At 40.0% G+C, this 14,603-nt stretch overlaps 1 protein-coding gene across 2 annotated transcripts in view; it reads right to left on the bottom strand.

Annotated features, from left to right (window-relative positions):
* The window catches only part of DMPK (DM1 protein kinase), an 82,039-nt gene that overhangs the window by 39,624 nt on the left and 27,812 nt on the right, over nt 1–14,603 (bottom strand). For both annotated transcript variants that reach the window (XM_089651994.1, XM_089651995.1), the window contains exon 3: nt 5,867–5,958. In XM_089651994.1, the coding sequence (XP_089508120.1) occupies nt 5,867–5,958 (92 nt within the window). The remainder of the gene's footprint in view (nt 1–5,866; nt 5,959–14,603) is intronic.

The following is a 14,603-nucleotide window of genomic DNA, read 5'->3' as shown; positions in this document are numbered from 1 at the left end:
ATTGGCTGACCTGGAAGATACGGTGCATTTTCTCATTAGTGAACTTATGCCTAGTTTGTACTTTTTGTGTAGAAGAAAGGTTCTCTTTAATTCAAACCTGTCAGCTATGTTAGGGGGCCACACACATATGTATATAATCAATTGATCATTTGATACAACTAATTCTGTTCAAATAAAAAAAAAACGGCAAACCTGCGCTCAAGTGATTTAGGGAACTCTTGATTGATTCAGATTCTGACATTACAGAACTTTGATGGTTGAATTTGATTGCAAAATAATTATATGCATGTGTGCTGGAGAAACAATCACAATGGAGATCGAATAAACAGTTGTTTTTCATCAATTGTTTACTCCTACGACTCATCAATCTGATCTTAGATTGATAGGCTTGGTTGATCACAAAGTGTGGAAGAATGCAGTGTGGGTGGATTGATATATTAAAGCAGAGTTCCGACCCCCACCCAAAAAAAAAAATTAAAGGTCAGCAGCTACAAATACTGTAGCTGCTGACTTTTAATATCAGGGCACGTACCTGTCCAGGGATATAGTGGTGTCTTCACTCTAAGGCGATTCTTCAGTCCACTATCAGGTGCTGGCACCACCATCTTGACTAAGGGAAACCAGCAGTGAAGAATGCGGCTTCACAATCTGTTACCTACTGCGCATGCATGACGAGCATATCTCAGAGGGCTGCGGGGGGGGGCTGAACTACCTGTTCAAATTGCCGTGGCAAACTGAGCTGGACGTGGGAGCAGTTACCTGTCAAAACCAGGTACCCGCTCCCCCCCAAAATGTGCCAAATGTGGCAGCAGCGGGGGGGAGGAGGCAAATAAGTGGAGCTTCCACTTTTGAGTGGCACTCCTCTTTAGCCTCTTTTTTTGTGATTACTTATACAAAAATCAATTGCAAATTGTAAATGTACACCACCATGGTGAATGAACAGCTGCTGCAGGGGAGAGAAGGGAGTGCCAACAACAGCTGGGCCATGGGAGCCTATGGGTGACATAACAGTAATTCACATCTGTTGTTGAGTACTTCCTTACAAAGGGGAGCAGGAGTTGCTGAATCACATGATCAGACTGGCCAAGATTAAAAAAAGGTAGGCACGTAGACCTCTTATTTTACAGGGTATGCAGGATAGCTGCGAAGAAAGAGGAAGGAATGTTTTTAAGAATAGTTAAGGAGAGAGCAGCCAGCCATAGACGGATCTAAATTTGGCCAGTTCAGCAGGAACTAACCATATTTTGATCCAACTATGGGCAGCCTGGTTGTACTATAGTCGATATATAACTAGACTTAAGTACAACCAGGGTTTCTTTTTGTGCGATCACTATTAGCAGATTTAGCCCCCAGGAGTGATCAGTGTATTGTGCCAATGGGGAAGGCTCCCTTCCAGCAGAATACAATAACACTGGGGGAGTGGTTCCTCCATCAACTTTGTGTTGATGGGGGAATCAAGCAATTTTCTTTCCTTTAGCCTGTAGGTGAAGAAAAGAAATTTCCACAATGTATTGGCTGCCTTAGCTTTTGCTACCACTTTAGGTTCTGCCTAAGGACAGCCACCGTATTGTGTCTGCTATTTCACTTTATTAACCATACAATCCTGTTCTGTATGCCCCTCTTGATATTGGCTTCAATGAAAGTGTTACTAAATCCAGTATCCTGCATTCACTCTATCTTGTCTCCTATAGTACACAGAACATGGAAGTGCATTTTTTTTAGTAAATAGAAATACCTATATATAAATACCTTTTCTCAGCAGCAGTTAGAGCAGTCTTGTGACTTCTTTCAGTGTCAAAGCACTGGTTAAAGCTTGCATGAGGAGTTTTCATTCTGCTGTAGGAGGATGCAGAACCCCTGGCCTCTGTCTGGACAGTGCTGATTGGCCCTGTGCTGATCACATGCACTCTCCCAAGAAAAAAAAAACCTTTCTAGCAATACACACCAAACTGAGCATGTGCAGAGTGACTCCACATGATATGTCCTATCAGAAGATAACAGGGGGACACTGAAAGAAGGGGAGGATCAGAGAAGTCAGGAACAAGCAGCGTTTTTACACAGTGCTGAGGATTAACCCCTTAGGTTCAACAGTGAGTATAACAAACATGCTTTACTGCATATACAGACTGATTTTACTGTTGTTGGTTTAGTAACACTTTAATTGTTAAAAGCTTGACTTCTCCGGTTTTGGTATAACCCCCGACCACTTCCCAGCTACTGTCCAATGCCTCAGTGGTTAAAAGGTAATGGGTAAGGAGATGGTGGGTGGCAGTGGCATTCAAAATTAGAAGAGTTGGAAGAGCTTATTAAACTTGGGTTTAGTGGGGTGCACAAAGGAGGTTTTCAGGCTCATAAATTTGATAGCAGACATTTTATGGTGCTTGCTCTCAGACAGGATTTTTATGTTTAAAAATGAAAAATTGCTGATATGTTTGCTTTAAATATAGAAAGGCCCAAGGCCTAACTTGTGTAATCTTTATGGAATCAATTTATTTGCTGTTCTTATCAGATAAAATGCAAATGTTATGGAAATCTCGATTTACACATGTGTTTTGTTTCTGAGCCAAAAGCATTTTGAGCCTATGCCAGAATCCTTAAAGCTTCTGCATAGTTGACTCTAAGGCTGATATTGCTACTCAGCTATTATAAGGCATAGGAATTAATGAATGGAAACAACTGCAAGATGAAATTGTGGCTTGTAGAAACCAATTGGCATTCTGGCTGTAAATAAACAAAGCATCTGATTGGTTGCTGTAGATAACAGTTTACATTTTGTTCTAATTTACTTTGTTGTTTCTTTGTAGTTTTAGAAAATTTACCCAAAGGTACTGAATATTTATTTGGAAAAAAACGGCAATATAAATACTGAAATGGTAGATTGATGGCGTTGGAACATTAGGTAAATAATACTTTTGTGCTATTGATGTGTTTGTATTTGGTGAAACTGTACTGGTGGTATCCCAATGGGGTGTCTGGGTAACAAGTGGGCTGCTTCCGTGAACCGAAGAACTACCACAGTAACCTTCAGAATATGGAAGTAATATTTGAGTCTGAAGATCAAAGCTCCACACTAACATATTAGAGTCCAAAATTAGGTTTTATATCCTTAAATGTATATCAGGTGCTACAGCAACTGCATTTCTGGAACCACACATCGTCCCCTTCATTGAGGCTTTAAATATATAGAATGCACTTGTTATACATTGTTTTTTATACACTGTATTAAAAGAACTTGCAATATTTGGCAGCTGGCATATATACATTACATAGAACAGCTGCTGAACTTTGCCAAGTTCTCTCAATACAGAGTCTAAACAACAATTTTGAGTGAATACAAGCAGGTTTTATATATTTTAAGCCCTGATGAAGGGGCAATGTGTGGTCCCCAAAATGCTTTGTTTGTAGCACCTAATATGCATTTGGAATAAAACCTCATTTTGGACTCTTCAGATTCAAATACAAATACTAAAATAGACTTTGATTTTTTTTTTTAGTTTAGAGCAGATTATATTAATTATGTTAAGGACCAATTTACCAAAAAATAAGTGATTTTGCAATTGTTTCCTTTTTTGAGCAGCCGGCAAAATATATGCACCATAATTTCCCAGCATACCCACCTACGGAGCCAGCACATGGGATCTTACACTATTCCATGCTGGATATTTCATTTACATTTGTTTTGACCATTCAGCAGAATGAAGCAGAAGTAAAGCTTGATTTAGTGACAAACTGATGCAGGATTGCTGGGGAGAGAGCAGACTTTCAAATTCAGCAGGGGCATAGCGTTGTTGAAGTCCCTGGCTGGCAGAAAAAGCTAATGTTCAATTCTTTGGCTTCTATAATCATTCACATATTCATTTTGAGTGGACTGATCATTCAATTATTTAAGTCAAATGAAAATCTGACCACTGCACAACTTTCTGCAGAGCAAAAACATGAATTACAGCTGCCCTTCATGCAGAAGTGAAAGTGTCACCTATTTAATTCCCCACCCCAGTCTCTAACACTTTTGGCATTTTTTTTTCTTGAGGGAGCAGGTACCTTTTTTCCTTTTTTTTGACAGGTACCCACTCCCACTTCCTCAATTCTTGCCTGGGTGAGAATGATGTGCACCTAGGCACACCTACCTAGGCACACCTATTTTTTTAAAAGTCAGCAGCTATAGTATTTGAAGCTGCTGAATTTAATTTTTTTTTTAAAGACTGAAATTCCTATTTAATGTGTTTTCTTATGTACTAAGCAGGCATGCCTGGTATTAGTTGTTCTTTAAGACAATAATAGGAATCATCCACCAAATTACATTTTGTTTGGGTAATGACCTGTGATCTGGCGGTATGCAGTCAGACAGAATTATATAACCAGTCTCCATATTTATATTTTTCTATATTCTTTTTCAGGCGGTCTAAATATGATTGCGCAGTCCCACAGACACCAGACTCATACCCAGTGCACTAAGGCAGGCCATAGACGAGTCGAAATAGGAAAGTTCTGTCAAACGAAAAACTAAAATAACTTATACAATTGTGCCATCAATTGTTTCATTTTTCCAATAAGAATCCATCATGTTGGATCAGGCACTTTTGGTTGCAGCACGAAAATCATGTGCCGCAGGTGAAACACCAATGATGCGAAAAAAAAACAATAAAACATGTTTTCGCATCATCTATGGCCTGCTTAAAGCTGGCTATACATTATTCATTTTTTTTTTCATTCAACCAAAGGGCTGAACAAAAAAGATGACCTGATTTCCCCCATCTACACACTTGATGTGAATGGGGGAATCACTCCAGCTTTGCTATTGTGTTTTGATGGTGAGGAGACTTCCCCACTGTCAGAATACACTTGACAGTGCTGGCTATAGCTGGCAGTATTGATTGTTCAGTAAAAACCTGTACAGTCAGCCTACCCACACATGGATTGAAATTCAGCCAGTCCATGCTGAACCAGCCAAATTTCGAGCTATGTATGGCAACCTTTAGTAACAGACCCGTCCAGACACGCTCCCCTCTCATCCTGTGCAATACAAGTCTGTGTGAGGATAATTGTGATAAGGGTTGTGACTGTTACTCAGCTCTGCCAGCATAGAGCACTTTCTCAAAGTGAATGATGTAACATTTTCACTGAGAGAAAAAAGGAATTTATGGATTTTCTGTCCTCTCTTAAGAATTATTACATGCTATGCAAAATATATAAAATGAATGTTTTACTATTCATATATTTTTTGGAAATGTACTGCAGCTTAAAGGGTATGTTTCCTTTTACAGCAATCATGACCCAAATGAAAGAGGGGTTGATCTTTTGTACTTTATGGTACAGACCTGGGTGCACTGCTCACCAAATATGCAGTTCTTTTGGTAGGGGAAGATTTGTATCAGGGAACTTTATTAGGGCATTTTGATCATGCTTATATAAATTCTAATTTTATTTATTTTTTGTAGTTTCAACCTTTATAAGACAACTGGTCAGGAGGTGATAGTGGAGGTCACAGTGTCCTCGGGCATATGACCATTGTTGCCCAGATCAGGCAACAATCAGCTCATGTTTATGGGTAGCCAAAGGCTCCATGACAAACTCTGTTCAAACCGCCAGTTTGTTTTTATTGCACAAAAAATTCTGTCAACTATTTAAGGTTCTAGACAAAAACCTGTCTCTGTAATATGGATTAAATTACAGTTTTTTCTTTTTGCTCCTTAAATTAAAGCCACCTGTCTCAGGCCCTTTTACTTAATCAGTTAATACGGTCAGAATGCTATTTGATCTTGGTTACTTATGTAAGGCAGTCCTCATATGGCATGGTTAAATATTACATGGAGATTAGCCATTCTGCAAAGGTCAGTGATCTCCACATACCAGGCTCAGGTCTTACCTCACTGAATGCTCCCCGTCCAATCACCTTGATGATGTCAAAATCACTTCTCTTCATCCTCTGTGCCCGTAGATTCAGTACAAATGGTTCAGCTGTCGAATGACAAACATACATGTTACATAAAGATGGGGAAAAATGCACCCCCTACAGAAAGGATTTTAGACATCATCATGGAAAAGCACAAGACCAGTTCTGACTGTAGCTCAGTAGGTCAATGTGCCCTTCTAGCAAACGTGAGGGTGTGATTTTGAATAGTAGGTTGGCCATGCTAGATCTGATGTTGGAATTGATTGGGCTCAAACTGGCTGCTGCAGGAAATATGCAAAATAAGTGTTGGTACAGCACAGAGGCCAAGTGGTTAGCACTTCTGCCTGGCAGTGCTAGGGTTGTTGTCTTCAATCCTAGCCTTGGCATTACCTTCATGGAGTTTGCATGTTCTCCCTTTGCCTGCATGGGTTTTTTTCCACACTCCAAAGACAAGCTGGTAGGTATATTGGCCCTAGTATGTATAAATGTGAGTTAAGAACCTTAGATTGCATGCTCCTTGAGGGTTTGGGACTAATGTAATATATATATTTATGTAAATAATAAAACCAAGTGTTGAGCACCTTTTTACAGGTAATGGAACTCCAAAAGTAGACATCTTGCATACCTATATTTATTAATTACAGGTACTTCTGCCATCAATTTAATGTTTTACATATACATTGTACATTTGCATCAGTTCCTGCCCTCAAGGAACACTCAAATTGTGCTCTGTAAGAGGTCCACACTGCTAAATAATCAAGACAGCATCACGTAGAAAGTACTGATATATATCCAGAGAGTAGTTGATTCTCTAACCCAGCGCACTGTGAGCCTCTGCAGTCTCTGTGAGTTTGTGAACTTTTGCAGACCTACGGTACGTGTTGGCAGGTGCAGTTAGCTTGCCTGCCACTAGATGGCTCTGTTGACACTTTGACTTAGTAAGGGGAAAGTTATAAGCAGGTGTTAGCTCCCTCTTAGGAAAGTCCCTCCTCTACGGATATTATAGGTGTAGTTAGTGGCCATGTAAATGCTAGTGCAGGAGGGTCCCAAGATACATGGGATATGGGAGTGACATACCCCAGTACTTCAAAAGATGTAGTCTCCTTCAGAGCTGGATCGAAAGGGCCCTTTTGCAGGACTGAAGTTCTAGGCATGGTGGTACAGACCATGAGAGAAATAGATGTAGTCACCCTGTTTCCCCAAAACGTCTTCTGCAGGTCTTACAGTGAGGTGCTTAAGGTCTTAGAGGCCTTGACAGAGTCCTCTTTTGTGAGTAATGGTGAAAGCCTGGGAACGATTGAGCCATCTTGGAGCATGTCTTACTGGGCAGAGCTATAGTAGGGACAATGACAGAAAGACTGTTATAATGAAGAAAGCACCTTGATCCCCCTTGACCCTCAGCTTTGGGTCCTGTGATGAGGTGACCAAAGCTAATACTGTGGGAAGTGGTCCCACCTCTGTGGTGCTTATAAGGAGAGGAAAGAAGTGTAAAGGGAAGATGGCGTAAGCATGTACACTTGCACTCCATGCTGAAATGACTTCTGCAGAATGTCTAACCTTATGTGTGGCATTCCGTGCCAAAGACTAGGTTAGTATGTCACCGTGATATGACACGAAAGTTTCAGTAAAGTATGAAAAAATGTAATATTGTGTGGACATTCCTTTATTCTCAAATATTAAAGCCTCAGGCCAGAGATGTCGTGAGCAGGCCTCAGGCCAGGAGTATGACACAATATGTTGGAGGGATCTTAACAACTGGTGGGCGGATGTCCTATCCAAGAAGAAGAAGAGCAGGGACTTGTACAAATTTGCACGAACACTTGCCCAAATGTAGTCCCCCTTACACATGAAGTAGCAAACGGTCCTGCAAATGTTTACATCGTCTCTACTGCTGCATAGCATGGCTCCCCCTTCAAGTGGAGTCTAGGGCACGTGCCATAGGTGACACAACCTAGATATGTCAATACATACAGCACCATTTTATGATGGGTGCATTGCTTTGCTATGTGTGCTCTGTATTATGGATAAACTACAAGCTGACCATATGCAGCTCAGAGCAGACACTGTGCTCATACACTGTATATACAACACAAACATGACAAACCAAAGAACACACACAGCATATACACCACAGAATGAAAACAATGCACACAGCATGCAGCACAGAAAGTGTCCCAGATTTCATGTCCCTCAGCGTCCCTGTCCTAAAGATTGTTCCACAGGATCCAGAGGAGTAGAACCAGGATGGTGAGTGCTTGACTGATCTCTACATTCATACATAGAAATAATTGTGGTACTATCAGGCAGAGTGTTCTACCCCTAACAGTAAAAGTATACTACGAGGCCAAGTGGGAGAGAATCAGCAGTGTGGGAACGTGTGATTAGGTAGATTAGGAGTTTAATGTTACTGCCAGTGATGTCAATGAAGGGATGTTTAAAAGTATTACCACTGGGCACCAATTCAGGGGGGGTTAACTTTTTAATATTACTGCCACTGACCACCTATTCGGGGGGGGGGGGTGCGGTATTACTACTACTAATGATTAATTGTCACTGTCTGTCAGTGACAGGAGAATGTAATAGTTACTGACACCATTGAAAGAGTGGGCTTAATAGTAGTGCCACTGCCAATCAATGAACGGAGGTTAATATTACTGCCATTGCCACCAAAAACCAGGGTTTATTATTACTGCCACTGACCACCTATTCGGGGGGAGGGGGCTATTATTACTGCTAATGAAACCAATAAAGAGAGGGATTAGTTGTCACTGTCTGCCAGTGACAGGAGAATTAATAGTTACTGACACCATTGAAAGAGTGGGCTTAAAAGTAGTGCCATTGGTAATCAATGAAGGGAGATTTATTAATACTACTACTGACATCAGTGAAGGGGGTGGAGGTAAATATTACTGCCATTGGCACAAAAAAAAACAGAGTTTAATATTACTGCCACTGACCACCAATAAATAGGATTTAGTTTTTCAATCCACTGACACCATTGTTGGGGGTTACTATTACTCCCACTAACACCAAAGCCAGGGATTATTATTGCTACAATTGACATCAACAATGGGGCTCATTTTACCCCTAAAATCTCTTAAGTTTACCATTGTCATATTTTGTTTAAACAAATCACAGGGGTAAAATATACTACAAACTACACACAGTGAAGCAAAGCAAGCATTGGCCATACCCACATACTATGCTCACCACATTTTAATTTTCAGTCTTTTCAAGGTGTCACTCCAAAATATTTTCAAATGTTGGCAGCTATGTACAACACAAAGACCATAGAAAATGCCTCTATTGGTGTGACTGGCAACTGTTATTCCTTACTATAAACAGATAATTAAAGTGGCATAACACTAAATAAGTCATATACCTAATGACATTTGTATTTACAAGAACAGCATTATTCTGAATTATCTGTTCAAATAATGGGCACCTTTTGTTAGTCGTCCTAAATGTAAAATAGGCTGTTCATTATCCTGCATAACAGATAGACACGTTTGGCTGTACATTGATGAATGAATGGTGGATGGTGGCAGGCACACTCCAACAGACATGATTGTCGCAAACGTGCGCACCAGATACTGACGCAGTCCGCCATTTTGTTAAGAATCTCCATTTTCTCCCCTCATTCTCCCTTCCCCCTCACTTTGAGAGGCACAGTGACCGTGTATGTGTGTGTTAAAAAATGTCACAGGAGAGTCATAGGAGCTATAAAGGCCCCCCAGGGAGCCGGGGCCTAGCTGTCCTAGAACCTGTGCCACTTCACACCTTGGAAGAGATAAGGCAAGCTTTCCCAAGAGTTGAAAGAGATCCCGACCTAATAAACCCAACTCAGAGTAGGTGACAGAATCAGATAACACTTCTCAAAATCTATTTCTCCCCTATGTCTCATATCTTGGAATATAAGAGACTTACATAAAAACCGGACATATCGTCAGATGGACGATGAGCAGGCGAACAGTTTGATGGGTCACTTGTCTCGGACACACAGGAAAGCAGAAAAATAGATCTCGTGAACCATTCAGTGTACACTTTCAGAATTCATATTTAATCAATCCTCAGACTTGTCTGCATAATAATCTGCCCGCGGGTAGAATGTCACTTGTGCAGATGTAAAGTTATAGGCCAAAATATGAGTTATTGGAGATTTTTGCTCTAGTTGAGGCATCCACCCATATCTCCACGCCCTAAGCGGCGATTGGTCCTTAACTTCAGAGCCATCCCCTGCTGGGGACTACAAAATAGGCTGTCAGGCCTAAGAAAGGAAGTTGAAGACATCTCCCATTTTAACATCAATACCACCTGGGGGAGACCCGTGTCCCTTCTGCTCAGAAACTTCATCTGCTTACATCCAAGGCTTACTGGCAAGTACCTTAACCCTTTAACCTCTCTCTGTTATCTCTTTGCTGTGCTGTTATTCTCTGTATGTTTATATATATCTTACTTACATCTTTTTTCTGTAAATATTTTTTATTGCACCCGTTTGACCTTTTAGTAATAAATCTTTCTTTCTGAAAGTGTTGAACTGTTTCTATAGCTCTGTATTGAAATTTATGAATCCCTGTCTCCAAAGAGAAAGCTACTGTTTGTTTAACCCTCTGTATAACTGGCCTGTGTTATGACCGTGTTATGCAGGCAATTATTTCAATCATTATAGTGTTATAACTGATATCGCCGAGTTTCCTCTTTCTCTGTACAAAAAGGAGGTGGTGGCAGTGTGAAGGGTTAATTGCGTAATTAACCTGACCCAGTAACAATCGCTCAGGCTGCCGGTACATCGATCTGTGGTTCATTAGCTGGAAAATCGTTGTGCAGGGTGCAGCTGGGTGTGGCATTGTTACGCACGTGACATCGCGGTTTTAGATTGGCTAGTCGTTCGGTCACGAGTTTGGTGAGAAGGGCTGGGGTCTAACGCCGCGTTCGTCACATATTGGACGTCACAATCGTGGGATCGTCGCATGTTGGTGGCAGCGATCTTGCGATCGTGACAATGATGAACTATCAAGTGAAATTCGGCTCTGGATTATATAAGGCCATACTCACCCATTTTGGAGCAAACAGTCATCAAAAACTGAACTGGGTTTTCACCAAGATAAGCGTGGTTGTCACCTTTTTGAAGAAAAACTACTGATCCTGTAGCTACATTACAAGCTAAACAAATGAGGCACGTATATTTGTACTTGAATCTTGGTTTGTATTTATACCAGATCTTTGTCAATATGCCATTGCTACTTTTACATGGTAATATCAGGGTTAGCAATGGTTATTGGTGCACACAAAGTAGGTTTACTGACCTTTGAGGTTATTGGGGAGTATATTTTAGTCAAAGTTTTTGAGCCCAGAGTTCAGCTTTAATATCTCTTACCTATTAAGTACAAAGGTAAGAGCCCCATTTCTACTGGCCAAGATGTAAAAATATTGGCCAGGTGGCATCCCTATAGGTGGGGTTTAAATTATACGGTTCAGCCTATTAACAAATTAACAGGAAGTTCTCATACCAGAAAATGATGCTTATACAGAATTATTTATAGAAGTCTATAGAAATATTTTGTAAAGGGATATTATGCATGGGATAATGCACCCCTGCTGTAAATTATTAGGGATATTAATGTTCGCTATGGAGTTCAATAACCTTATAAAAGCAAGAGGCCGCAGGCCAAGCATAGTTATGGAGGTAACAAAACTAATAGCTATGAAGTAGATCCTAATACGCTTCATTGCAGAAGTTATACGATTTCTTATAATACACAAAAACTCTGCACACTTTCAAGTCACAGCTTGAACCCAGTGTGTCTGTGGCAGGGTTTAATTTAAATAGCAGTTCTACACACTATAGAATAGAAAGGCTGACATTCTTTTAATTCCTTGAACATATGCTGCTTCAAGAAATGTACATATTTTAGCCCTTTCATTACTCTTTATCAATTCCACCATGACAGCAAGTATAGCTATTAATGATATTTTAGTATAGGTCAGCTTTTAAAAGTGGGTATGTAATATTATATAATTTAATGCGTCAGTTCACCAAAAGTGATATTTTAGTTGTAGATGGAATTAGTGGGCTACTTCAACAGCAAGATCTCCCTACAATTTATTCCCTCCTTTCCTCCCAGGAGTTTGAGTGTTCTATCTCCTCCCATTTCATTCTTCATAATATAAAGTGAAATGGAAAATTCCAACATGGAGGGGAACTCTAATTTTGGCTAGGCCAAGTGTGCAGACCTAGGGACTCATAAGCAGAGATCTCACCAAAAGAGTCCCTGAGAGATAAGAACCTTTCCAGTGGTTTGATTGTATTCCCAAAACAGCAAATATCAGCCTTGGATGGAGGTAACATTGGTTGGGTGGCCTGATGCTTAAACTACCACTTAAAATGAAACTTTACCCTCCCTAGCAACTTGAAATAATTTTCCTCTAGCCCCCCTCCTCTAGTAGAAATGTATTTTCATATTATTTTTCATTTTAGATTCTTTTTTTTTGGAGGGGGCAGAAATACCTTTATTGGGGGGGAACCCTCTCTGCCCTTATTTATTTATGGCCATGGACAGGTGACTCCTGGCAGGTTCCTGGGATACCCACATCATGAGTCCCAGAAGGCTGCAGGAACACTATTTTGCATCATAAGGGCCATCATCAGAGACAGCTGTCTATTCATTCTTTTTGTAGCCGCCCCCTCATGATGCAGCATGGTGCATGCACCACATCATGGGGCCACTGCACAACCCAGAAGAAACAGTTGGCTCCCCCATGTGACATCGGATGAAGATGGCAGTGTGGGACAGGGTGTGCTGTGGTGAAGAGGTGGATTCCTAGGGAAAATGCTGGATCAAGCCTTGTAAGAGGGGAGGAAGAAAAACAAGGATGTGAGAGTTGAGTTTCTCTAGAGTGACAAATTTTTCTTTAAAGATTCATCTTTATATACATTAAAGTATGAATTATCTACTGTCTTTGATTCTTTTCACATTTGTCATGAACTTTCAGTAAAGTTTGGCATTCCATATCTTATATCTTAATGAGAAATGTCCAAAAGAAAATTAAGATAATAAAATTGTTAACTTTTAAGGCAACCCTTAAAAAATTGCAGATAGATATTCCCTGCAATAAAAGTGGTATAAAAGTGGTATTATATTCACTTTGTCGGTAGCCTGTGTCTCCTTCCTTCCCTCCATTTCCTTTCAATCAATTTCTTCAGCATTTAGCACTTTCTGGTATGGTTTCCACTGTGTTTTCTGAAAAACATACTGGTCTTATAGTCTCTTTCCTATTAATAACACTGGCAAAAGGACACATTGGCTAGTAAAATACTGACCAGGTGGAAACCAGACTTCCAGGAGTGTTAGATGCTTATGTTCCCTGGCAAGCACTGTGGTTCCTTCCTCCAAAACCCTATATCATGACAAGACACAGTAGTGATGTAGGAGTCAGAAGGTGAAACCACAGTGACAGACAAGATTGCTTAAAAAATCCAGTCCTAAGAACTGTTACTTCACACACAGAAACCTCTTCAGTATCCCCTCACTATAAAAACTACAGGCTGCCATGTTGTAAGCACAGCTAAATTTGAGTCTTAGTCCACTCAAAACTGGTATGTCATCTATAGGCAGTCTCTGGTATGCTGGCTTAGGAAAGAAACATTAACCTTCAGCTTTACACACATGAAAATAATGAAAATCATACAGGTTCCTATGTTTATTTTATTTCAATATGTATTATTTAAAATTACTTCACGTTTTATAAGTTGGAATTCCTTATAACATTGTGATCAATTTTATACATACAGCAAAAGGTGTGATTGCAGTGAATGCAGAGGACATTTTGTTCTGTGTTTAGTGATCATCTCTCATATCAACCTGTACAACTTTGAACATGTCACAAACAGAATATGAGATACAAGAGAATATCTATGCTTTTAAATATTTTTTTGCTATTTAATATAACCAGGAGCACCAAGAGTCTGTTAAGGTTCTCATTTATCCAGGTCATTGTAAATCTAGTAGTAGTTAGCCACATTTAACTGAACGTGTTCTGTAATATTGAAGACATTTCGTAGTTTGTCCAAGCACTTCTTCAGTTGTATTGATGATAATACACATGGTATTCCATATTCAAAATTTCAAAGAATTTGTCACCATTATACCTAGATTAAGGTTAGAGCCAGAAGAAAGAATGGTTTCCTATGATATCACAATCCCTTTCAATTGTATATCAACTGCAGAGGCTATTGAGAATGTAAGGAAATGTAAAGTGTCTGAAAAGAGATAAGACTCTTGACAGTAGAACAGAACTCAAGCCAGACTAAGTCTGTTCCTTGCTGGACCTTTGACTTAGTACCACTTATTTTAGGCACAAGGCTAACTTCTACAGAGAGAATTGTGGTTGGGCTATGGGATCACTTGTAGTCTCATTGTACCTAACCTGCACATATAGAAGGTGGAGAAGAAAGCCTTGAACTCTTTCAGAGGAATAACACAGTAATTGGTTCAGGTATGTGAAAGATATGTGGGTCAATATTAGTATATTTGTAATACAAAGTTATATTGAACACGTAAACTCAGTGGACATAACGATCAAGTTTACATGGGAAGCAGAACAGAAAATTCCATTTTTATTTAACTGTGTCACATGTCAAGGAAGGGATTGGCTTGGACAAAATGAGTTCTACAGAAAGCCCACCCACACAGACCAGTATCTGCTCTTT

Source organism: Staurois parvus, unplaced genomic scaffold (assembly GCF_062004578.1).
Source record: "Staurois parvus isolate SC_StPar_1 unplaced genomic scaffold, SC_StPar_1.0 ptg000668l, whole genome shotgun sequence".
Taxonomy (NCBI): Eukaryota; Metazoa; Chordata; class Amphibia; order Anura; family Ranidae; genus Staurois; species Staurois parvus.
This window is presented reverse-complemented; position numbering and strand designations above follow the sequence as displayed.